This window comes from Alexandromys fortis, unplaced genomic scaffold, assembly GCF_014885135.2.
Source record: "Alexandromys fortis isolate MF-2015 unplaced genomic scaffold, M_Fortis_MF-2015_v1.1 scaffold_58, whole genome shotgun sequence".
Lineage (NCBI taxonomy): Eukaryota > Metazoa > Chordata > Mammalia > Rodentia > Cricetidae > Alexandromys > Alexandromys fortis.
This window is the reverse complement of record NW_026067940.1, coordinates 7360520-7388067: the sequence shown is the minus strand read 5'-3', so window position 1 is coordinate 7388067 and position 27548 is coordinate 7360520. Positions and strand designations below refer to the sequence as shown.

Genomic DNA, 27548 nt, shown 5'->3' with positions numbered 1-27548 from the left:
CTACCTCAAAATAAAACAAAGATATTAGTTATTAAAAGTAGGAGATCAAAACCAAATGAACTGAAAAGTAATTTACAGCAAGCCCATGTGAAAGAAAAGAAGAAAAGAAAAGCCAGCACATTATTAATTAGAACCCTTCAGAATCCTGTAGGTCAACATTAACACAAATTCCACTTAAAGAGGCAATCAAAGGCTCAACAACAAATAGGAATACATTTATGCTCTTCAAAGAGTAAAAAATATGCAGAAATACCTTCCATATGAAGGCTTCCTACTGTCACATAATATTTTTTCTCTGCTTTTAATCAAATAAGTCTGACAAAATCAGGGGACAGGGAGGCCATATTACCTGTCTTAAAGCAAAAGTTAGAATGAGTAATCTCTCTAGTTATCTGTAGCATCTCTCACTGTCTGGAGAAGAGTAATGGAACCGTCAGGTCAGATTTTGCATGAGTCAAGCTACATAGGCTTTAATGAGCACTGTACTGAGCCACATGGGGAAGGACAAAAGGTGAATAGGCACAAAGAACAGAAAGCACAGCCACCAGGGTGACACGGTAATGGCTTCCAGGGAAGAAATTTCCAAGAGAAGATGAAAATAAGTAGTTAGGCAATATTTGTTCCTAAAGTGCCACTTAAAACTATAACAAAACAACCATCCTAACCTGGAATGGATGACTGAAATGGAGCCAGAGTAATAGACAGGCCTGGAAAAGGGTGAGATGAATCCATGTGCACTGTCTTCAGCCTAGCCAACCTGTTCCATCCCAAGTTGAATAAATTCCACATCCCAGAGTGGGATCTATCCAGAGCTGCTGCTGGCAGCTGTTCTCCTGGCAGCACAGGAAGACAAATTCATGGCATTACTGGGCCAACAGCTGCTACAGCTCTGGGGGAAGTGACAAGTGCCTGCTGAGAATGAACTATTCTGGGACCAGTCACAGAGTCAGCAAAACTGAGGCTACAGTTTGCTGGCTCAATGAAGATACAGTACACTTCCTACTCCAAAGTTTAGAGAACCAAAAAGTGCTTTCTCTATCCCAGCTTGTTTGACTCAGGTGGTTCCTGTCTTCACATGTTGCTCCATCTTTTCTGTTCCCAAGGGCATGACTTCTATGTTGGCTCATATCACCCTCCCCACTGGACCAGGACTCCCTACAATGCCCTTTCATCTAGTCTTTCTAAAGCATAGATAATTCAGTTTCTTGCTCAGAAATTGTTAGTAGCTACTTTATCCTTATAAAACAAAGTCCTAATCTATTGGCCAGTATTCATAAACCTCTGTAATCTCTGGTTTACCAACTTTTCCAAGCATATTGTTCAGAGAAGCAGATAAGTTACCCCCAGCCATGTTTTCCTCACCTCTGGGCTGTTGGTGACACTACTGTCTATCTAAAATGTTTCTTTCTTCATCTCTTCATTCCTCTCTAAGATCTTTCACTGTCTTATTATATAGAATATTCAGGAATAATACATAGCATTGACAGTTTTATTTTCCCATTCCTATCCACTGAACTTCACCTCCAACCAGAACAAATCACTCTCTTATGTGCACTATGTATGGTCACATACCGTCCTTCCATATACCATGACACATAGACAATATTGCAAACACTGTCCCTCAACATCTCTCCCTTTATAGAGACTACTTTCTAGGTCACCTAAGTTAATAAATATATTTTCTAGTTTCCCTTACAGCACAGCATAACCATGTGACTAAGTTCTGTCCAGCTAGATATGAGTTAAAGGCATGTATGTGCCACTGTCAGACTATACCTTTAAAGAATAAAGATATAGTGCCCTCTTGCCCTGCTGTTTTTCTGAATTGATGAAATGGGATATGGTAAGAATGAGCTATATGGGCATACAAAGTAGAATGGACACATTCTAGGGGTGGGACAAGGAGCCTGACACTTTCCTGACTGGCTAGCAAACTATTATCTATAGAAAAATATATACCTATCTTTTATATGCAATTATTATTTAAGGTTTACTATAGCATCCACACCTTTCTTAACCAAACTAGTCATGTCTAAAATGCCTTTTATGTATACACCCCCCAAAAAGAAGAAAGGGACAAAAATTTTGGTGCTACATACAAAATGTTGCAGCACAGCTGCTTATAGCACATAAACATCTGAGCACTAGGCTGTCTTCTGCTACACAGAAATGAGGAGGAAAAGGGAAAAATGAAGGTTCCATTACAGTGTGATGCTAACAAGTAGAGGTCTCATCCTGCATTAGTGAGACAAGGCAGAATTTAGCCCAGTGGACTGTTCAGATGATCACTGGACTTAAGAAAGTAGAGCATAAGTTTAAGTGTGGGGGAAAAAGAAGAAAATGAGAGGAAAAAGGTACAAAAGGCTTAAAAATAACAAATGAAATATAATTTAGAATTTCACATATACATTTATAAGGGAAAACCCCATTTATTCCATATAAAACTGAGAGACTCTCAACTATCTGATTTTTGTTGATATTTTCAGGAATAAATTAGTCTGAATACAGAATGCTGTCTGGAGTTCTTGTTTAGTTTTTCTCCATCTTATCCTTATTATGTGCATTTGTTCCTATGACTCGTCTCTTCTTGTAGTAGGCTGTACTATGTGAAATTGCTATTATGTGACCATTTTTGATCTATAAAAACCAGCAATTCAGATGTTCCATTCTAAGAGAAGAAAGCTTTTTGTTTTCAGACTTTTTAAAAAGATTTAATTCAGGGGGGGGGGGTGTGAATGAATACAGTACCCAGAGAGGCCAGACGAGAGAGGGAGGGAGGGAGGGAGGGAGGGAGGGAGGGAGGGAGAGAGAGAGAGAGAGAGAGAGAGAGAGAGAGAGAGAGAGAGAGAGAGAGAGAGTGTGTGTGTGTGTGAGTGTGTGGTGTGGTGTGAATGAATACCGTTCCCAGAGAGGCCAGAAGAGGGCAATAGACTGGAGCTACAGATGGGTGTGAGCTGCCTGACGTGGTTCTAGGAAAGCAATCTGGATCCTCTAAAGAGTAGGAAGCACTCTTAACCACTGAGCTGTCCCTCCAGCCTTCAAGCTCATCTTGCTCTGCTTTACTTCTTTCTCTCAGAATGCCTTCAGCCCAAACTGTTAGTAAAAAAACTGCTAAAACTGACTCGGATCAAGCTCCCCTTGAAACACTTCTAGTTCCCTGACATATAAAACCCTCCCATCTTTGACCTGCCTGGGAAAAGGCACTGACTCCCTTTTAGTTCTTTTTAGAATTTTCTATCTTCCTAGCAAAAATATTTACTACCTGCCAACACTGGGAGACCTCTTAAGCCTTAGGTTTTTGGCTCTTGGTTCTTATTCTCTCTTCTACATTTACATATTGTTTACACTACAGATTTAATATGTATCCCCACTCAAAACCATTTAGCTCAGTAGTACCACATCTCAACTTGGGTACCTGAAATCCTTACAGTGCCTCAAACTCAACTACTCAAAGCAGAGTCACTATTTAAAGCACCTGTTTCCTCCATGCCCTTATGTTATAGAGGACACCACAATTCTTCTGATTGCCAGATTAGAGATACCAGGTCACCTAACCATTTAGATTATTTTATCCAATCAGTTATCCAATCCTGTCTAATTTCTCAAATACCTCTTGAATACTGCTATCATATAAGGCTGAAAGGCTCACCAAAGGTTTGTGTGGTAAAGGCTTGTTTACTGCTGGACAACAGCAGAGCCTTTAGGAGGTAGGATCTATTAATAGGAGACTAGGACACTGGGGGATTGTCTTTGATGGAATCCTAACCTCATCCTCTCTCTGTTTTCTGACCATCATGAAGGAACAGGCCTCCTCCTCCTCCACATGCTACATACCACCACAGGGCTCCCCAAAAGTAGATCAAACAACTATGGACTTAGGACCTCTGGAACTATGAGGCAAAACAAAACACAATACTTTTCCTCTTTACAGTTTATTTATCTCAGTTATCTGGTCTTAATAACAGAAAGCTGACTAACACAAATACATCCTACTGCTCCTTTCTAGACACTATCCAATTCTATATGTACTACCCTCAAAACTTAACATACCTCTCTTGGATTTACAAAAATTATATAATTTTACCCATACTTTTCCTTGGGTCTGTCTCAATACAACATCCTCAAAGGCTCATTACCACAGGGCATGTCAAATGTGAGTTTCTATGCTTGCTATCAAAGCATTATCTATCCTTTGGGACCCATTCTACTTACTTAACCTTGTTTTTCACTGTTTTTGAAAATATTCATTTTCTCCTATCTTTATTAAAGTCCCTTTTCCTATATAGTTTGCATGGCTCTTTTACTTGTTAACCAAAAATTCCAGAGCTTATCTTATTACCATAGGAATGAGCACAATCACAATACCTAGCAGGTATTAAAAGGAACTAACAATTGGATTATTACTTAGGATAATATGGGAATTGGCTGGAATAAATCAAGCACGAAGTAATGGTCAAAGGAGAATAGAAATGGCCCCCTTTTCTAGGTCCTTGAACCACCTGAATTATAATTCCATAGTACTCACTCAACTTTAAATTACCTGACTGTAATTTGTTTACTTCCCATCTCCTCATTCTAATTAAAAGGCCATGTGGAAAAGACATTCTTGCTCTCTGTCATATCTCAAGGCACTATGAAGAAGTTCAAGGGATGTGCAATGGATATTAGTTGGATAAATGCTCAACAATCTTTCCTTTGGGGCTATCTAGGAAGACAAAGGGAATTAGCTGGAATGGAAGGAAGCAGGAGAGGGTAGTGTGGTGGTATGGTGGCAATATAAGTAAATATAATTAAAATACATTGCATACATGTGTAAAATGTCATAATTAAACCTATTACTAGCTACACACACACACACACACACACACACACACACACACACACACTTTAGACCACTGGCTGACATACATTAGCTTGGCTCGCTATTTATTCTGATCTCTTTTAGATAGAGAACTGCCCATTAAGACTGATGTGAAAGGGGCTGGAGAGATGGCTCAGAGGTTAAAAGCATTGCCTGCTCTTCCAAAGGTCCTGAGTTCAATTCCCAGCAACGACATGGTAGCTCACAACCATCTGTAATGAGGTCTGGTGCCCTCTTCTGGCCTGCAGGCATACTCGCGGACAGAATATTGAATAAATAAATAAATAAATAAATAAATAAATAAATAAATAAAATATTTAAAAAAAAAAGACTGATGTGAAAAAGGAAGAGTTCTTGAGGGATTTCAACAAATTTGAAGCTTGTAGGTTCAAGAAGCAACCTGGATCTAAGAGGTACCCTTTGCTTCCCTGCACCTCAGCCCACACTCTCAAAGTTTCTAAAAGCAATTGCTATGAAGTCCCTACTTAAATTGTTGGTCCTTGGTACTTCGTGTCTTTGCTAAAAAGCGCTCGGCTAGCTTCTCCAGGTTTCGAGAGTAGTCCATTTCAATCTCAGCCTTCTTGCGGAAGAAGTCTTGCAGGTCCTGCAACAGCTGCACCCGGAGTTCACACTGCTGGTCTAAGCATTTCATCTGCTCTGTGAGCTGAGCCCGGATCTCTGCAAGACAACAAAATAATGTGGTCAGTCCAACAGCCCTAAATATACACTACACACACACAGACACACACAGACATGCACGCACGTACGCACGCACAAACGCACGCCCCTGCCTTTCATTCACTGTTCCCTGTACCCTGAGATATCAAAGTCCTTAATAACATAGCCTATAATCGAAACTGACCATAGAATGTAAGGTACCTTCAAAAACCTCCAACTCTTTTTGGACCACTGAAGACTATCTATGATCAAGAATCTATTCAATTTGTTAAAATAAGTTCTATAATAGACAAAATAACATCCAAAGCTAAATATTCATAAAGCAGTTAACTGTTTCTAACACCATCCAGAATTTGGGTTCTTTTCTGGCAAGGAGCCCAAATGAATAATCAGATGAATCATGTTACCCCCATTTTAAAGACTGATTACTAAGTCTTAAAGAAGACAAACTATTAAATCACAGTAAGCTGGGATTCAACAGCAGACAAATGACTGTTTTTTACACTTTTCCTCATCATTTCAAAAAGTTTTTCAATATCTTTATGAAGTATAGTAAGGAAGAATCATTGAATTTTCATGGAGGTGGAAAGATGTCTTTTCTAGATCCAAATGGCAGCAACCAAGAACAAACGTGTACTATGACTTCTAAAAAATCACATTCCAGGTCAATTGGTTTCATAATTTCAAATATTATAAAAAGTAAATATTCAAGAAGCTATCTCTAGAACTGGAGGAGTAGCATAACATGGTGGTAAATGACTTAGGAAGAGATTTTTTTTTTTTTTTTTTACTGAGATCCCACTTGTTCCATCCTCACAGAGGCCTGAGATCCTCTGCTCTGTTCCAGCTAGAACTATGTTCAGTTACACTCTTGCCTGGCAGATTTCCTACCCAGTTCTTGCATAGGACTAGCAACACAACCACTGTGGAATGGCAGCTTCAGAGGCAACTGGATCTGTCTTGAATACACTACATGTTTTACTGATAAGAGATTTGGCATTCACAAGAAATAGCCTGCCAACACTGGGCTGATTTCTTGTCCAGAGTGGGTCTACAGTGCATGTCCAGCTTATTTTACATCCAGTTCCCCATTAGCTTGAAAATAGAGCAATCATTCTCATCCCTTTTCTCTACCAGCACACTCACCTCCAGCAAGATTCCAACTTGAGGTTGAAAAGAAGTACTACACTATGCCTTTCCTGATGCATGCTTCAAATTCATTTCCCACAGCACTGGCAGATGGAGAAGGAGAGAAGTGACGATGTCACATGAGTTCCAGACAAAATTTTGGGATAAGGACCATAATGCTGAAAACTTTGCAATCACTCCTTTCTTAAAGCAACGAGAATTGACAAAGCTGCACTGGGTTTTGCCTTAGAGTACTTGAAGTCCATCTTTATTGCTTCTGTTTCTGCAGGTATATCAGTACTTGACAAACATAGCTGGTCCTTTGCAGGTTACCCTAGGTAATCTCTAAGAGCAATCTTCTTCCTCATCTCTATTCAGTCCTGCAGTAACCCAACCTGAACTGAAACTGAGCACTGCAGGATTGTTTCCAGCAAGTAGAATACTTCACAGAAAAGCCATTCCCTACCTCATCACTCATCAAAGCTCTCTTGTTCTGCACAGTCTGGAGTCTGATTACAAGGGGTGTAGGGCTGTGTGTGTGTGTAAGAGATTTACAGAGGTTATACCAGGAATCCGGTTCTTGTCAAAGATTTCTGGGTCTCTTAAGGGTAAAAGTTGTTGTTATGATCATTCCTAGAGGCAACTGCCCCTTTGTACAAATTAATGAAAATCTAGCAATAACTGCTAGTACATAGGAAGACTGTGGGTACAGATCATTCATGGGTCATCAGTATTATTTAAAAACTTACCCATTAAATAAGAATCATCTCTTAGAGTAAAATGGCTGTCCAGGATCCAAATCAGGAACAAAGGTACAAAGGAAGATAAAGGTACACTGAGGCTATCAAGTCCCTCTGAGTCAGCTATAACTCACTTTTAAGACTACACCTCAACAATCTTCTAGCAGGAATGCAGAAAGAAATTCTAGACTGTTCTAGGGACTATAGACAAAGCCCCATGATACTAACGTAATTCAATAAGTAGGCTGTTCTGAAACTGTTCTGTCCATGAAATAAGTGCACGATAGGGGCTACTTGTTGGATACAGTAATGTGTCTTAGAAGTTCCCATGAACTTTGAACCAGTATGGGAGTCCACGCTGACTTCTCAATGAGTAAGCAGTGTAGCATGAGCTGTATCCCATGCTTGCACCCTCTTCTGGATCCTTATAGAAAGAGTGTGTATTTACTGAACACGTTAAATCACTTAATTTCCATTACTAGCTTCTAAGATACTTCAGGTGAGAAAAATGGAATGTTTATTAAGTACTAAGCCAAGGGCCACACCATCAGTGCTAACAGGACTTCTGGTGGTTAATACTTGATGGAAATCTATCTATTATTACCTACGAGACAAGTCTCTGAGTATAATCTACATCAGAATAATTTAGGTTTGAAGATTCCTTGACTAAGGGAGCCACCATTCCACTAGCTGAGGTCTTGAACTGAATAAAATGAGGAAGTAAGCCAAGCACTCACTGCTCTCGTTGTGACTGCAGATGTAACTGTGAATAGCTCCTTCAAGCTCCTGCTACCTCAACTTCCCTTCCACAAGACTGCTCCTCCAATTGGGAGCCAGATTAAACCCTCCTCCTTTAAATCGCTTTTGCCAGACATTTTATCACAGCAACAGGAAAGGTAATGGAGATGGGCTAAAGCTAACAACATTTATCTGAGAAGTCAGAAGTAGATACACCGTAGACATCATTTCTGGGTAAATCAGTGACCATGGTTTTTTAATCTTTGGAACTTCGACTTTGTCTTCCTGCTGAAGAATGATTCAGGGTCCCAGGATCAAGTTTAGGCTAGGCCATTGATTTACAAGTTAGCCCACATTTTGATTAATCCAAAACCAGAATAGATCCCTTCCATACATCCTAGATCTTTTCTCCATAGAAACTTCAAAAGGAAGTCCTTCCCTTCACTTGTGAGCCCTATCCTGAGTTAATCAATAAGTACAAAGGATTGGGCAGGGAAGGAAAAGAGACACCCACCCCAAACCAGAAGAGAATGCTAATAGACACCTCCTGTCACTGGTTTGTGATAAGGTACCCCTGCCCTGAAACATGCCTAGAAGGAAATCTCTCCCTTACTATCATTCTCAGAGCATTGAGGAAGGCAGTAAGAAAGATTCTAGTCCACTACTCCAAGACAGAATGGCTGTTCTGTGGAGAGCAGAATGTACTGCGGCTGTTGTTACAACAAACAGTGGTCCTCAATCCGGCAGCTGTGCCAGCCTCTGTCCAAGTACATAAGGGGAAAGAAACAATAGGGTACTGATTGTCAGCACACTTGGGCCATGTGCCCAGGCTGGAGACCCCGCCATACTCTAGTTGACCAAAAGGGCATAAAGAAAATGGGGCAATTTATAAAAACACAGGGGATTTCTTAACATTCAAATGAGTATGCATGTGGACTTGTGAGCACACTCAAAGACACACTGTTCACATGTTCTAACACACAAAGTCAAGAAGACTTCACAAGTCTCTTTTACAGCTAGCAGAGAAGTCCTGGGAGATGATGGGCTCTTGTAGTATCTTTCAGCACAATTATGGGAAGAAGCCAAGCTCTCTTCTTTAAAAGTAGTTGTCTCTGAGCTATGAATGCTTCCTTGGTTATCCATAAAGTACCAAAGTACTAAAGTCACCATGAGTAGCTATGAAGGGATGAATGCCAGAAGTGATCTCCTCTGGGCACCTAATGTCTGTTTGGTCTTGCTTTGAATATTCTTTCCTATATAGCAAACCCACAGAAGTAAATTCCAATGTGAAGACTTAAGAGTTAAAAGTAATCACACCTGGGCAGTGGTGGTGCACGCCTTTAATCCCAGCACTCGGGAGGCAGAGGCGAGTGGATCTTTGTGAGTTCGAGGTCAGCCTGATCTACAAGAGCTAGTTCCAGGACAGGTTCCAAAGCTATAGAGAAACCCAGTCTTGAAAAACAAACAAACAAACAAAAACAACAAAAAAAAGAGTTAAAAGTAATCACAAATAGAAAGAAATCTAACTGTAAATCTTAAGAAAAATTCAATGTCCTTTGACTCTTTTCTTTCTTTTTTTAAACCACATTTTAAAATGATACAAGGAAAAAAATTAGCAAGGATCAAAGTTTTTAGACAAGTTTCCTCATACTCAAGAGTGACCTTTGAGCTGGGTGGTAGTGGTTAATTCCAGAACTCGGGAAGCAGAGGTAAATAAGTTCAAGGTCAGCCTGGACTACAGAGTGAGTTCAAGGATAGCCAAAGATACACAGAGAAACCAAAAAAAGAAAAAAAAAAACCCTAAAGAGTGACCTTTGCTATTTCATTCATAGATTCAGGTCAAAATTTAACTTTGCTGTTTTGCTTTTGTACAATTTTGTTAGTATATGAAAACACATTGAATAAATTTAAAGATGTGAATTTTATAGTATGAGCTCTCTCTCTCTCACACACACAATTTTTAACTCCACCAGATGTATTCTGTTGAGGTTGATTATGATTCTGCCAAAAAACAGGCAAGGAAATGACCCCAGACCCCATAAAAAAAAATTCTTGGTTTCTATTTCTCTATTTTTAGGGTAAATCAGTTCTGCACTGAATACTATTAAAACAGATTGGGTAAGCAGTGTGTCCAGGCAGCAGACCTAGCCATGACACTAAACTCCACTGTTCTACTCTTCTCAGAAGATGTCAGATCAAAACATGGCAAGGAATGCTTGTTCAAACTCAGGGTCAGCAGACATAGCCAACAGAATTTTCCCTGGGCAGTTCTGCTTCCTAGTTCATGCTTGGTTACAGCTAAGACACTACTAACTACACCTGGCTTGGGTGTTTTCTATCTCCCAAGAAGGAGATTTATATCTTACTTAGAAAAGAAGCTGCTGACTGGTTTCAATAGAGAATCATTGGAAGATACTGATCATTTAGCAAAACTAGTCAAGGCCACGCCACACTGGATATCATGTAGTCTTTAAGTGACAATACCTTCCAGGGCAGATGAAACAGTCCTCTGGAAACTTTCTCGCTTCAGAACACCTGGTAAATTCATGGAAGTTCAGATGGGGTTTGTGTTCCCTATTGCTTCAATCCTAGAATAAGAGCTCATTTCTTTTGACTTCCAAAATCTATCTCCACATTCTAGAACTTTCTCTAATTTAGTTATAAATTCCACATATTTAACAAGAAAATGGGAGTAGGAAGGCATGTCAGAAAAAAGAGAAACATTCATTTAGGAACGTCATACAGGTATATTCTTCCCTTTTTGTGTGCTGGCATCTTGGAGACAGGTGCTGTGACTCCCACGGGCTCTGTTGCCAACATGAAATGTAATATTTAGACCATGTTTCCCAGTGGGAACCTGACCTGATTGCCAGTCTTCTCCACAAAATCTACCTCACCTGCTTTTAGTCCTTTCACAAACATATGATGTCACCCCAGCCACCTCAAAAATACTGATTCGTTGTACCTTCCAGAAAGTGCTATATAAAAATACAATCAAGGCTTTCATCAGGTTCTCCTCTCCATTATTTCTTACTAATCCCAACAGTAATCAGTTCCTCTCCAAACTGATCCCCAGGAAACAAAGCTGGATGCTCTGCCAAGTCATGTGGATGAGGCCCCTTGTTTGTTTCCTGGCTGCCCAGCAGCTCAGCCCCGAAATAACCACACAGAAACTATATTATTTAAATCATTGATTGGCCCATTAGCTCTAGCTTCTTATTGGCTAACTCTTACATCTAAATTTAACTCATTAATCTGTATATTGCCACTTGGCTGTGGCTTACCGGGTAAAGTTCTGTCTCCACTGGGGGCTACATGACTTCCTCCTTCTTCCTCCCAGCATTTAGCTTAGTTTTCCCCACCTACCTAAGTTCTGCCCTATCAACAGGCCAAGGCAGTTTATTCACCAATGGTAATCACAGCATACAGAGGGGAATTCCACATCAAAGTCATGCTCTTTACCTTGATCATTTGCCTTTCTACAAATTTCATAATTCCAGGGCTCTTAAAAGTCCTAGCTGGACAGAAGTGAAAACCAAAGCCCAGAGAAGTAAAGGGACTGGTGAGTGTCACTCAGCTGGCTAGGTGTAGATTCAGAACTGGAACCCTAGAAGCCAAACTCTGAAGCCAATGCTCTTTTTTACTGTTATCACACACAGTTGTTTGAGAGCCTTCCCAGTACTCTGAGATCACAAAGACAAAAGTTAGCCAGGGAATGGGAACAAACAAAAAGCTACAGTAAAGTGAAACAATACAAATAAGTGAGACTGCACAGAAAAAGAGAAGGGTGATTCTGTAAGCATTGCAGCTGGGATGGAAAGGTATCCTGGCAGTCGGGAGCCAAGGAACACCACAAAGTTACACCACACAACAAACCTCACACAAGAGATTTATTGGGAGGGAAAAAACCAGGAGGGTGGCTTCCTCTGCTTGGGTGAGAAACAGCAGAGAACTTGGAAGAAAGGTGAAACCTTTCAGGGTGGAACTTTCCAGAGTGAAGACTGGTAGAATTTCTTGTCTAGAGACTGGACTTTTAACTCTATAGGGTGGGGAACTGGGTCCAGCAGTTAGAGCAATTAGAGTGCTGTGTGGGTGGAACCTGGAAGCTGGAGGTCCTCAGGGGAGGAGCCTGGCTTGAGGGACTTACAGACACAGTACTATGTCCAGTCTACATGTGATACCTTATCCTTCAAGGATTAATACTGGCACTTGTTTATGAGCGGTTGATGTTTTAAAAATCAGCAGTGAGCTACTTTCAGGAACCTAGAAAACAGCAAGTACTCTCCCTCAAAGAATGTGACTAGCCTCTTTCTCACCACTTCACTCTCTGGAAGAAGGCACAGAAATCTTCACTGACAAGAATTACTCTAAACAACTGCTTCTGCAATTACTGTTTTCATCCCTGTGACCTCCAAATTTCTATCTATACTCTAGACCTCTCCAGCCTCCTAGAACTAACTTACCATCTCTTCTTAGTTCTCTAAGAGGTATCCACAGCCCCTGGCCACTGCCCCTCCTGGTTCCTATCTTACTATGGCACTTCTTCTTCCTACCAGACCAAAACCTTCAGAGTTACTGCTGAGTCTTCTCTCTTTCATATTCTGTCAACTCAAACCGCCTTCAAATTACATCCTGAATCTAACATCTTCTTAGTCTCTCCATCCATTCCATTCTCTACTCACATGTTCAATATAACTTGACATCACTTTGTTCTGAATAACTGTTCCTACCTGGTTCCTCATTCCCACCCTTGTTACTCTGATGTCCACTCTACATACGGTAGCTGTACTCATCACCATCCAATGGCTTTTCATTGAAAAAAGGGCAAAGGCTTTCTAAATACTTATATAGTTGGCTGTTCCAGTCTCTGGAACTCATCCTCACAGATCCACAGACACATGGGCCCCTCTGGAGGTCACAGGATATGCCAAGCTCACCTTTACCTCTGCTAAAGGAAGCCTTTCCCTTAGCTTGAAGCACACTTCCCAACTTTTGCATGGCTAGCCCCTTCACTTTACTCAGTTCTCTGCTAAGAGGTCACCTCAATGCAGCATTCACAGCCATTCCAGCTGAAAGACCCCAAACACTAACCTTTACCTTCATTTTACTTTACTGCACTGTAACTTCCATAACTCTAGTCTTCTCCTCTCACTAGACACAAGGCCCATGATGACATACAGAATTTGCTTTGCTCACTGTTGACCTTTGATGCCTTAGTGACCAACATATAAAAAGTCTGAATTTAATGAATGAAGAGCTCCTTTGACTTTATGAGATTTGGGACAACTTATTGCTGCCCCCCTCAAAGACGTTTTATCTTGACTGTTCCCTAACCCCCAAAAGGTTAGCTATTCCTTTTAAAAAAGAGACAAGAAGAGCTGGAGAGATGGCCCAGAAGGTCAGGGGAACAGAATTCAGTTCCCTGCACCCACAGTAGGTGGCTTACAATGGTCTGTAACTCCATTTTCAGGAGGTCTGACATCCTCTCCTGACCTTGGTAGAAACCCCATATATGAAGCATATACTCAAATAGATTTACGCACATAAATAAAAATCAATCTTTTAAAATTTTTAAAAAGAAACTCCACAAAAATTCAAAGGAGTGATGCATTATCTAGTCAGCTCTGTTCTATTCTGACAAATGTTTCCTCTCCATTATTTATGACAAATACAAAAGAACTCAGTATATATGTCCACGGGGCATTTTTCATAATTAATGAAATCTTTTGAGGAGGAAACTTTACCAGAACAGAAGTTTCAGTTGCCCCGGGCTGGCCAAACACCATGATCATAATCCCAGGCAGAGTAAATAGCAAAGGTTTTTACTAAATTTCATAGCCCTCTATAACAATGTCTTTCATTGCTGTTACAAGAATCCAGCATGTGACCATCCTGCAGATGTCTGAGTGTGATGGTCTGTGGTGGTCTGTTAAGTAGAAAATAAAATTATCACTTTCAATATGCTTATATCTTCTAAACACATAATCATCAGAACCAGAGGACCACAGAGGCCAATGAGAATCTGAAAAGTGCCCTAGTCAGTCAGAGACATACAGGGACCATCAAGAAAACATCCTATCCTTGACCCAACTAACCCACAACAATATAATGTCAGTCACAATTTTTTATACATGTGAACAAATAATTTAATTTCCAAGTATACTAATGTGTATTTGATCCAAACCAAACATATATATATATATATATATAATTTTTACAAATCATTTTTTCTCATTTTATTTGTTTTCTTTCTTGGTTTCTCAAGACAGGATTTCTCTTTGTGTAGTCTTGACTGTCCCAGAACTCACTTTCCACATTCCTTTAAATTTATATTAAAATTAAATATTTTTCTTTCCCTCTTTAACATTTTCTGTTTGTTTGTTTTTGTTTTTCAAAACAGGGTTTCTCTGTGTAGTTTTGGAGCCTGTCCTGAGACTTGCTCTGTAAAACCAGGCTGGCCTTGAACTCACAAGGATCTAACTGCCTCTGCCTACCAAGTGCTGGGATTAAAGGTGTCCAGATTTTTCTCACTTTATGTCTAAAGTAATAGTGTATACCATTGCTAAATAAAAAAAAATTGGCTTGTGTTTAACAAAAGTTCTTAAATTTTAAAGTATAATGAAAATATATATTTTAATAATGTGTTAAAAGAATTTTGGCCTAAATTCACATCTTCATTGTAGCTTATAGAAGTGAAAACACTTATTTAAATTCCTGAGAGACATCATGCGATTATATTGTCTTGAGAAGAGTCTATAAATTTGTAAACACCAGAAAGTGCCAATACAGTAGAAGTTTCTCATTTTAAGCAGCTTCCTGGGCCTGACGTCCAAAGGAATGTGGTCTTCTACAGAGACAGACTCTTAAAAGGAGCTGCAACATGATAGCTCATTATCAGGGAAAGAAGGATCTGCTGTATTACCAAGCCTACTTGGTCCAAGACTCAGGAAGGGTTTCCAGAAGCCAGATCAAGGATTGGGGTTACCCAGAAAATGAGTACAGGGAAGGGTCCCAAGGTTAGAGAGAAGAATGTACTTCAATGGTCCAGAGGGGGAGGACAGGAACATACATAAAAGGAACTGAAAATGTAAAAGTTCAGACTAACTGGAATATCGAACTTTAAGTAAGAGGATGAACAGAGGAAGACTGAGGAAAGGCGGGGGTCATAGTGCTGGACAATACCAAGGCCTTAACGAACACAGAATTGTTCCTAAGAATAATGGCAAGCCATTATAGATCAGATATAGAAGTTATACAAGCAAACTGCTTTCAAAGATGGTAAATACTCCCTCTGGAGAGCCCAAACACAAGAGAATCATGAATTATTTTAGTTTTGGAGAGATCAAGGTTTCAATCTTCTAATGACTCCTTTAACCTGCACCTTCCAAATAAACTAAAATCTCTCCAAAGAACAAAGAGCCTGGTGAACCAAATGTTAGCGAGGAGCAACCACATGCTATAATCCTGCAAACACATCAGTCCCATGAGGTAACAGTACAGCAGCAGCAAGAAAACTGCATGAGTCAGGCCAGTTAAGCCTAGGTTTCTTCCCTCATCAGAGAATTTGTGGCATTTCTCCCCTGCCTATCCCCTTTACACCAAAGGCTATATCTTTACCACATGCCTCAACAACACAAGTGGAAAGGACTTTAACTTAGCCATCAGAAAAAGACAAGAAAATGCTTTGCCTGTTTCACACCTCGGAGACACACTAAAGTCTCGGGAGTGGGGAGGGAACACCCTCCTGTTCAAATCCATAGATGAGCATATTTACAATGTGATCGAGGCAGAAACATAATTCAGAGCAAGTCAGCTAAGAATAAAAAACACTGAACAAAATTAAATTAAAACCAAATACAAAGCATTAAAGTTTAAGTCTGGATTCAACCTTTTCACACAGTCATAGGCCAATGCAGCTGACAGAAGCCAATCTCTACCTGGAAAAAATAAAATATTCTAAATCTCACTCAGAAAACCACACTACTAGACTTGGTAAGAAGGTGAGGATTAAACTGGACCAGATATGGACAATGTCCAAAAATGCCTGCAAGAACTGCTGCTCCCCAATAAAATCAAACATTGTCCAAGAGATGAATCACCCTTCATGCTTTTGAAGTTGTGACAGTGATAAAAGAAATGATGGACACAACTGTCAATTTCTTCTTGTGTGTGAGTTTCTACATGTTTTTCACCTACCATGATTTAATGAGCTGCAGCTAGGAAGTTCATTTCCAGAATTAGAAGTATCAGGCAGGTGGTACAGAAAAGCATTTCAGGAAGTTCTTTGAGATAAGAGGGTCAACTGTGGTAAACACTTTCAGAAATTGTCTAAAGTAATGCCAAATATGCCAAAATCATAAATATTTTTGGAGCCTTGAAGTAGAACAAAGGGAGAAGTTAAGTTTAAAGCAAGCTATGTAGTTTCTTGTTGTATGTGCCAGGGAGGAAGGCGGAAGACTGCTTTTCTCTGTATTCTCTCGAGCAGTCACCCATTCTGCCCCATCCAGTTTCTTAGGAGAGTCCTTACTGAGTTTCCAAGACGGTAGAGATGGAAAGCTGTGAAACCTGGTAGCACAGGGATAAAACCAGAGGGGTTTACAAAATAAAGCCTGTCCTAACACACACGACATGTTCAGTCACTTCCTTCTGTCCTCTACAAACCTCTGTCCCCACCTCACCCCTTCATGACATCGACTTATGGTACTGTCCCTCTTCTCCTCTAGATCCCTTTGCTTGAGCTGTAGTTGACTTCTTGTTAAGTATTCAAACATATCAAGTACACTTGAGCCTTAGGGATCGGCTAGAAGATGTTTGTCCTCTGCCTGGAATGTTCTTCCCATAAGTGTAAATTCTCACCTCCTTCAAATGTCTGCACAAATGTGACCTATGCTACAATACTTAACTAAGATTCTCCATTTCCATTTAAATAAAATCTGACTTCACTCTCCAACACTGATACCCAACTTACAATACTTAGTATCTTCTTAATGCTATGTAATTGTGCACTAATCAGATAGGCTTTGTCTCCTTCCTCAAACTCTGCTGGAATGTTAACTCAGAAATACTTATTTTAGTAACCAAACTAAAGACCTGGAGTTGTATGTGATACATAATAGATGATGTTTACTTAACAGATGAATGAACAAGTGCACATTATAGAAACCAAATCTCTTTTCCTGCTTGGTGATGGCCAAAAACAAAATCTAAAACAAAACACAGAGGCATATGTTCATCCACACTAAAGTCTTATCTAGATAAATGAATGGTATCAGGTTCTTCTGCTTCTAGGGAAACAGAGTGGTTGCAGGGTGAAGTCAGTAGACACCCTAAAGGAGATGCAAAGAGCAAAGACAACAGAGATCTGCACAAGAGTCCAAAGAGGAGTGAGACTGTAAATGCTCACAATGTATCTCTGGGATATTTATTTACCTGCCGTGTCCTGTTTGCTGAGAATTTTGTTCAATGCATTGTGATCATATTCAACCCCCTCCCCTCAGACCTATTTCCCCTTCCCCACCCACTAAACTTTGTGTCTCTCCCTGTTTGTATTTTTGTAACTCATCAAAAACAGTTTATTCTGCCCAAACACTTAGAAATATGGCTTTTTATGGAGGGTGCACCCTTAAAGAAAATGATTCTCCCTCTTCAAGCAGCTATCAATTGCAAAGTATCCCTTAACTAGGGATGGAACTTCATGCTCACTTCTTCTCTCCAACCTGGAATTTTGTCTGGCTTGAGCCTGTACAGGTCATATACGTGTTCTCAACTGTGTGTGCAAAAATAATAAAAGCCCAGAGACAAATATTGGGGTTCAACCTGAAAACCAGAAAAGCAAAGACACTAGAGAAAACAGTTTCCTAAAGTCACCCACCACCTATGGCCCCAATAAAGTGCCATATATGTATTTCATTGGCAGGTAAACCTTAAATTCAATCAGGTATGGGGAACTTGCACAATATTCATGCCACTATTGCACCAGTGGGCATATCTTGCCAGGCCAGTCTTTGTTGTAGTTTCCCAGGCTCACAGCTGGGTAAAACTGGCCATTCCTTTCCTCGTCCAGTAGCAGATACTGCATCTTCTAGCACTATGAAAGCTAGCCAGTGAGATTAAGTTTCCCAGTGAATACCAGCATGATTTCTCCATGAAAAACAAATTTTATGAAGGTATTTTGCCCAATACCATCTAGAAAGATTATGAAGAAATATGCTCTTTTTAAAACAGACTTCCTTATAGAACAGCATGACTCTAAAACAAAAAGAAAACCAATCTCTCCTCACTCTGGCTAGATTTAAAACATGAAATTTATTTAAGAATCAGAAACTTTCACAGGACTGAATAGCAAAAACCTAGCTGTGCTGTGCTCTAAATCAGAATCATCAGCTCTCTTCTCTGTGGGAAGACACCCCCCTAAATAAATAGAGTCCCTAAAAGGATCCAGTGCCCTGGAGAAAGGTAGGCTAATCCCTTAACCAGCAAGTCAGTCTCCAGCCTATGGAAAATAATTCAGGCCTCTAGGGAGCAATTTAAGAAAGATGAAGTCATAAAATAATTAATGAGGAAATGAGTTAATCTGTAGCTGGTTCTAATCCATATGTCCAAGAACAGCATCATTACAAATAGCAATCTCCTACCAGTCATTCAATCTAGCAATTTCTTCACTTCACCTTCCTGCTATACCCTATCCCAATCCTTATTTTATAATGAAAGGAAGGTAGGAAGAAGCCAGAGGGTTAAATTTCTCACATCTAAATCCCTCCAGCAACTTGAATTTCCTGAAGCTACTCTCCTAGGAGGGGGTATATTGTGACCAAGATTCCCTGCAGCACCTCCTGCCATCTGCAAAATTAAATTAAATGGTCCTTCTCTTTTGAAATCTTGCCATCAATGTACCAAAGGGAACATCTGAGTATACCATTCAGGGACGATGGCTTTTCCTTTTTACCAACACACACAAATCATTAGGAGATTAAGTCTCTGAATGGCTAATGTGCACTTTCATAAAGAAGGAGAAGTTAAATGCTCAATCTGACACCCACATAGAAGGGGCTGGTATTGCACTCGCTGCTGCCCTTGGAAGATGATTAAAAGCAGGGCAGACAGGAAGCTAATGGCTTTTTTGCTGCACTTTTATGGGGGCAAGGGTGTCAGGAATGGACATGGGAAATCAAGTGCCAAGTGTTGAAGGGCAGATGGTGGGGGAAGGGGAAAATGATTATATGCCTACAGGGCACTGGGACACCCCAAAGAACAGAGTACTCCATACCCAAAGCAGTGTGAAGACGCTGCAGCATGCACTCACTATGCTACTACAAATGGCTCTTTTTTTTTAAAGCAAACAGAAATTTAAGGGAATGCAGAGGTGGGGGTTGGGTGGAGATCACTGTACAGTGCTGCTTAGTATGTGAAGCCCTAGGTTTAATCCCCAGCCAAATTCCCCACCCCAACCCCAGCCGAAAAAAATAAAAAAAAAAATAGACAGCCTGCAACTTTTATTTTTGATGTATTACCAAAATTTCCACTTTTCTGCCCCTACAGACCAGACCCCCACCACCACCACACACACAAAAATCTGATGGTTTTAGCCATTTCTGCCACCTTCTTCTAACTGAACAATTTAACTCAACAGCTACTTCTACACCCACACCTGGTCATGCTTTAAATATGCCTAGATTTGGAACAAGAGAAGCAACTGGGTAAAAAAAATTTAGGAAATAACAATTTTCAGAATAAATATCATTTGAAAAGTAACTGAGATGGGAACAGCCTTTATATGAATATAAAATTACATACAAATCATTTATTCAAGTAACGTCAATCCAACAAATCTTTATTAAGTTCTTACTATTGTGCCCATGAGAAAAGACCAAACACAATGGGTCAAAAACCCATCCAGTCTAAAATCACAGTGAGATCCTGTTCATGCACCCGAATGAGACTTCTTAGAAAACCCAGTAATGGCTCTAGATTACAGGGGTGTAATGGAATTTACACCTGTCCCCAAAGTCACTCCAAACAACTTTTCAGGTCCATTTGCCATCCCTCAGTCACAGAATGGACAAAATGATCTTGAAGCCAAGACAGAGGCAAAGAGGGAAACCAGATGGTGCCTACAAAACTAAGAAATATATACTTCTTAATGAGACATCTGGCAGGAAGAGTGAAAAAAATCCTTACATCAAATTCTTTGAAAGATTATAGTCCACAATTGAAGTTATTCACTACAATTTTAAAAGCCACTGTAGTTAATAATAAATCTCTCCATTTATTTCTTATCATCTTGTGGAAAGCATAGACATTTTGAGGGAAGAGCTAGGAATAAAAGCACTTCTTAGAGAGGGTGTGCTGGTGAGTGCCTTTAATCTAGCAGTCCAGAAACAGCACAGGCAGATCTCTGGGTTTCAGGCAAGTCATGGCTACTTAGCAAAACCCTGCTCAAAAAAGGAGGAAGAGGAAAAGGAAGAGGAGGATAAAGAGAAGGAGGAAGAGGAGGGAGGAAAATGTATGTCTTGATCTTGGATCTAGGACCTGGGAAAAGAGTAGGATGTCAGAACTGTATAAAGAATAGAGAAGGAAAAAGAAATCAAAGAACTTGGACAAAAGGAATCCTTAGAAATTCTCTGACCACAGGATAGCTACAATTACAGCTGTTTCACAAAAACACATTTCAGACACCAAAGAAAGAAAGGAAAGGAAGGAAAGAAGGAAGGATGGAAGGAAAGAAGGAAAAGAAAAACAAAAGATATTCTGGCTAGGCAAGGTGACACACACCTGTAATCAAAGTACTCAAGAGGGAGAACTGCTACAAGTTTGGAGCCAGCGTGGTCCACACAGCAGAGAGTTTCAGTCAAGGAGGACCAGAGTGTCTTGTCAAGAGGGAGGAAGAAAGGAGGGAGAAAGATACCAATCAAAAGACTCACAAATTCTCAATTCTCAATGTAGTGAAACCGACAAAAAAGGTTTTTATAAAAATGAAACACTCCCCCAGATACCATGTTTATTGTTTTAAAAAGGTTTAATAATAATGATAACAATAATAATATTGGGCCTTGTTACTCTTTCTTGCCGTCCTGCAAAGGAGACAGTCTGGAACTGAAGTGACATCAGCCTTTCTGCTACTTGTGCTACTGTCAGTATCTGCCAGGAATTGGCCAAAGGCCGAAACTAAACCCCTCAAGAAGAAATTCTCTCTTTGGATCCCAAAACTAATTTGACCAGCAATACAGTGGCCATTTCACAACAAAGATGTTCTATTTGGTGGGGTCAGGGGAGGGAACAGGAAGCCAGGGCAAATAGGAGAGCCAAGGTGATAGAGCCTGAATTCTGGTAGAAATTAAAACGCCCAGATATCCAGTAAGCCTGGCAGAAGGAGGAAGAGTTCTACAGACGTCACTAGTAGACATCCCTTACCTCTGTTCACTCTCCCAAAGTCTTCAGAGAGATATCAGGACCATCTGCAAAGCTTCAGAGCAAAGTCAAGGAGATCCTGCTTTATTTCAATGTCTTTGGAATGGTGAGACTCAGGGCCCTCTATCATTTGTTAAGCCTGACCTACAGCAAGATGTGAAAAGTGAACAAAGACGAAGAACAAAATAATGGCTAAGAAAAGGAGGGTGTTGTCTTTCTTAATGAATATTTTCTTCATTTTGCTTTTTTGTATTTTCTAAAATGTCTACAACAATCCTGCTGTTTATATAACTAGAAAGGCAATAAAATGTTATTTTAACACATGAACTCAAAGCTGCTGTGGTTGCCTACACACAAGATCAAGTCAGTAAACATTAAAAGCTTGGAGTAGGATGGAGTTCATGAGCTATGAAGAACTATGGACGGATAGTTGCTGGCTTTGGGGGGAGGGAGAGTCAGTTTTCTTTATGGGTATGTCTCAAAGGTTGACTAAGCTCCAGTGGACGGCCTCAAAACCTAAAGTATATGGACAGCACAAATTGGTAATGATTAATTTAATTTTTAAAAAGGATGATGGAATGTTGGGAGCAGTAAGAAGGTAGCGGTGGATTTAGGAGGTGATAAGGGGAGGAACTGGGATTGAACATGACCAAAAACATTGTATGGAACTCAAGTAGTTAATAAAAATACTGTTTTAATGTTCAAACCAGCAGGAATGAGCACACACACACACACACACACACACACACACACACACACACACAATAAATGTAAAATAAGATCAGCAGGAGTACTACCCAAAATTCTTCCGGGCAATGTTTTAAGGAAGGAAATGGGAAGATGAGAGAAAATAAAGAAAAGTCACACTTAATATTTTTTGTGGAGGGGCAGGATGAAACAGTTTCTCTGTGTAGCTTTGAAGTCTGTCCTGGAACTCAGTCTGTAGACCAGGCTGGCCCAGAACTCATAGAGATCTGCCTGCCTCTGCCTCCCAAAGGCTGGGATTAAAGGCTTTTTTTTTTTTAAGAAAAAAAAAAGGAAATAAAAGAGAAAGTGAAGAAAATTTGGGAGACTAGGTCCAGGGATACATTTTCCTATGTGTCAGTATGTACACTTAGGTTAGAGAAATAAATTATTGTATGACAGAAGGTGCCTGGTGGTTAGGTGTATCCACTGTACAAGAAAGTACTCCAGATAAAGATTCCTTATTTTGAATGACTGCTCAGGAAAAAGATTTTTTACTTGGGTAATTTTCATCCTTGGCTGTGTCAGATCTATAAAGCCTGGGAAGTCAATGATGAAGTCCAAGGCTTACTGTGTTTCAGTAGCTGGCCTCCTGTTTTACAAAGGGCTGTTGGCCACCACCAATCAGGCAGGACAGACCACTTTACTCTCACATAAGATCTCAGCTCATCTCTATGGCCTCCCGGAAGACTAGAGTCTTAATGATTCTTTCTGTGAGTCTCTGGAGACAGATTTCTAATATGAATTCAGTGTGACACAGCCTGGACACAGAGGAAACAACACCACAGAGAGGCAAGAGACAGATGTCAATTTTTAGCAGAAGCCTCTGTTCCTTCCAGTTTGGAAAAAAAAAAATCTGTTGGCAAGAATAATGCGGTAGAATGGTTTTTGTTAGTGTGTTGTAGGGGGAGGGCCCACACACCATAGAGAAATTGACCAATCAATCTTCCAAGCCTTTAAGGAAGGGGGAATAATCCTACTTCCTAAATTTTTACTCACTGTTACCAAGGTCCAAGCACCATACTTCTCCCCATCAAGATGCAATCAACATCCTTAGTTGGTCACTGGCCCAGATCGATGTACTACATTACTGACTGAAAACTAAGCATAGAAAGAAGTTCACTGACTTTTGTTTTTCCTATGTAAAGAAAATCCCACAGCTTCCCATGTTAAGAACCCAGTAGGACAAGAGAAGGGTTACCCCGAAGAGAAGTTACTTCAAATAGTACCACCATAGCCTAAAGACCTAGTTAGAAAACTACAAGGGTAGATTTGCTTGCCACAATGACTGAAAAAGAACTACCAGCATTGAGTATGAAGGGTAGAAGTATAATGCCTTCATAAGTACATTTGCAGAATAAAGTCTTGGAAGGGGTCCATAAACAGGTGTATATATTTTAAATTCTATTTATTTATTTATTTATTTATTTATTTATTTATTTATTTATGTGTGCACATGTTGGGGGGAACATGTTCATTACATATGTGTGTGTGCGTGTTGGTATATAGGAATGCGGGTAGGTATGTAGAGGTCAGAAGACTACTCTGGCTATCATCCTTATCATCCACCTTGCTTAAGACAGGGTCTTTTTTGTAGCTTCCTTCTTTGGTTTGTACACCAGCCTGGCTCTTAGCCTGGTTGGCCCAAGCGCTTTTGGAATTTCTTGGATGTAATGTAATAAAGGAGGTCCACAAGAGCCCGTAATAAAGAATAACAAATATTTATTGGGGATCACTCACAATAGAAAGTCGCTACGTTCCTCTGCTCTGTGGGCACTGGGATAGTGAACCAAACTCCCACCACCAACCAAGCAAAAGAAAAAGATGGCCAAGCACACTTCCTGTCTGTGCTTATAGTACCTCAGACCACGCTCTAAGAGGCTGGTATCTAGAAGGCTATTGGCTGAATGAATTCCCACAACACTGGGGCCCACCTTCCATCTGTGTAGGCACACTGGTATCACAGGTACCTGTTACTGCTCCCAGAATGATGTGTCATCCAGGGATTAAACCTCAGGTCCTCACATCTGCACAAGTGTTTTCCCCACTGAACCATCTCCTCAGTCCTATTTACATTTTTTGAGGCAGGGTTCATGAAGACCATGCTGGCCTCAAACTTACTACATATCCTCTTGAGTACTAAGATTATAGGCTCATGCCACTATGCCCAGCTTATATGGTACAGGATATTGACCCCATTACTCTATGCATGCTAGGCAAGCACTCTACCAACTGGGTTATATATTTAGTCCAACATTATCTCTGAGTATTCTGCAAATATAGGATCAGTTGTCTAAGTGCTTCTCAAGCCTAAAGCTATTAATAATGTGCATGCAAAATAAGTGCCTTTAAGACTCCGGTTTGAACTTTTACATATTTACTTTTTGTAGAGGAAGAACGCTGAAAGATTCCACACATTTGGTTAAAAGAAATATAAAGTGTCTTGTTTTACTACCCTTCCTCATATTCTCCATGACCAACCTTCATCCCCAAATGGGGGTATAATTATGCCAAACAGTTCAGTTTTTACTTCCACCGTGGAAAAAATATCAAACTCAGCTAAATTATGCATGAGCTTCTATGTAACATGATCAGGCATCTTCAAAACTTCCATTCTCACAACTTGTTTTAGTACTTCTGAATAGATCTAACAAGGGACTTGCTATCATATCATTAAACTGTGGCATGTGTCCTAGCATGGGCATTTGTAATTTATGAGTACACCCATATATTTGCAAAGATGTGTGTATTTGCTGGGGAGTTCTTACTTTTACACATTTTTTCCTACTTGCCTGGATCAAAATCTTCAGAGTATGAACAAAGGTACACGCAGTCCATACTTTCCTATTGCCTGAAGTTTGTGAAGAAGTTATTTCATTCTTATAGCACTGAAGTTCTCCTTCATTACAACTCCCAGTCACCACTTTTCTCACTTGGTCCCATCGAGACAGAATAGGTGTTGCCTGCTCTTGTAACAAGATATCTCTCACAGTCATGTACAATTAATCAACAACTAGAAATGTAATGTGCTTCAACAGGTAAACCATTTCCGTTCCAGTTATCCCCACTATAAGAGTCTGGTTACTATAACTAACCTGGACCATCTCTGCTAAGACAGCAGACATCTTAACAGTGTAATTGGGAAAATGGGTAACCATGGGAAGTAAGCCAATAAGCAGCATTCCTCTATGGTTCCACCTCTGCTCTTGCTTGAGTTTCTCCCTTTGGGGAGAGGCTTAACAGCAGATACACAAAGCTCAAATTTCATCTCCAATTTAATCCAGTGGAATACTAATGAGTTTTCAAAGACTACAAAGCAAACTAATATTCTTGGGTGTCATTTGTTTTGGAGTACATTAGCTACTTCCTTTTAGCACAATGGTATCAAATGGCACAAGTCTAATTTCCAATTTTATCTCCTTTCTGTGGTACAAGAAACTACTCTAGAAACATTCAAAAGTATTAACACATGAAAAATAATAAAATATTAACAAACATCTTGAAGGATCCCATTTTCTTTCTCTTTGCTTTTTTGAGATTTACCTATTATAATAGCCTTGCTTATTATTTCTTTCATAGCTCTTTTCTCAATTTGCAATTATTTTTTGTTCCTTTTTTTAAATTGTTTTTTGAGACAGTGTTTCTCTTTGTAGTTCTGGCTGTTCTGGAGCTCTCTTTGTGGAAGAGACTGGCCTCCAACTCATAGAGATCGGCCTGCCTCCACCTTCTGAGTTCTGGGATTAAAGACATTCACCACCACTGTCCACCTTATTTTTTTGTTCTTAGGTTATCTTTCTTGAAGAAAGTAAGCTACCTGAAGGTGGACACTTTATTTGTCTCATTCAATGTAACATTCTCCAACCCAACTGTGCTCGTTTGAGTTTGTCAACCTTACAAGCTCTGGTCATCTGGAAAGGGAAAGAGGGATCCTTAATTGAAGGACTGCCTCCATCTGATTGTCTGTAGGGAAGTTTGCAGGGGCATTTTCTTGATTAATGATTGATATAGAGGGTCCAGTCCACTATAAATGGTGCCAGCGCTGGGCAACTGGTATTGGGTGGTATAAGAAAAAAGCAAGCTGAGCCCAGCAGGGGTGGCACACACCTTTAATCCCAGCACTCAGGAGGCAAAGACAGGTGGATCTCTGTGCATTCGAGGCCAGCCAAGTTTCCAGGACAGTCTCTAAAGCTATAGAGAAATCCTGTCTCAAAAAACCTAAAAAAAGAAAAAAGGTAAAGAAAGCCATGGGAAGTAAGCCAATAAGTAGCATTCCTCTATGGTTCAACCTCTGCTCTTGCTTGAGTTCCTCCCCACACTTCCTGCAGTGATCACTGTGATCTGGATGCATACACCAAATAAACCCTTTCTTACCCAAGTTGCCTTTGGCCCTAATATTTATGACAGCAACAGAGAAACCTAATTAAGATACTAACTTAGTAAATGTAAAGTGTTTGCTAAAATAAGATATGTAGGGTTCTACTGCGAGGACAAACAAGCCCCTAAATTTCAGTGGCTTAACAAAACAAAAGCTCATTTCTTGCTTATGTTTCTATGTCCAACAAAGATGAGGAGTACAGACTGTACATCACTGTAGTTTAAAGGTTCAGGCTAACAGAGGCTCAATCTGGACACAAATATTAACAATACCAAGGCAAGAAAACACTGAACTGTTTCATCCTGGAAATTGTTTCTGTTTAGCAGTGTTACATTAACCACATTCTGCTGTTCAGAATAAGCCGCACTGCCACTACTAACTTCAAAGGAAAATTGAGAAGTAGATGCGAGTGACTACTGGAAGCCTGAGGAAACTTAAACAGAGAATATATTAATAGAACCATGCTGCTGAAAATATTTCATTTGGTCTATTTCTGTATTTAGGCAAAGTTGAAGCCGCAATTACAAAATAAATAAATAACAGAGTGAGCTTTTTCAGAAAGAAAATATATCTGAATTGTTCAATCAAGAGATGGCATTTGTATTCATCACACCACTTAATTTAGGAACAAAGTGAATGATTAAAACGTACTCCACACTAGTGCTCCTGGAAACTAAAACCCTAGAAAAGAAACAACTGTAGGGAAAATGTGTGACCGCTGAGAAGCTTCTGCACCCTATAAGCCTCTCTACTGACACAGCAATCAAATCAGACCAAATCAAATCAAACTAGAAAGAGCCCAGGTTTAACGGGTAAAATGTTCCCGGATGATTTTCCAGCTCCCCAGAGAGGAGATGGGAAGACAGACTGAGTCTGT

At 40.0% G+C, this 27548-nt stretch overlaps 1 protein-coding gene across 5 annotated transcripts in view; it reads right to left on the bottom strand.

Moving 5' to 3' along the window:
- The window catches only part of Srgap2 (SLIT-ROBO Rho GTPase activating protein 2), a 218809-nt gene that overhangs the window by 126400 nt on the left and 64861 nt on the right, over nt 1-27548 (bottom strand). For all 5 annotated transcript variants that reach the window (XM_050147588.1, XM_050147590.1, XM_050147591.1 and 2 more), the window contains exon 3: nt 5347-5539. In XM_050147588.1, the coding sequence (XP_050003545.1) occupies nt 5347-5539 (193 nt within the window). The remainder of the gene's footprint in view (nt 1-5346; nt 5540-27548) is intronic.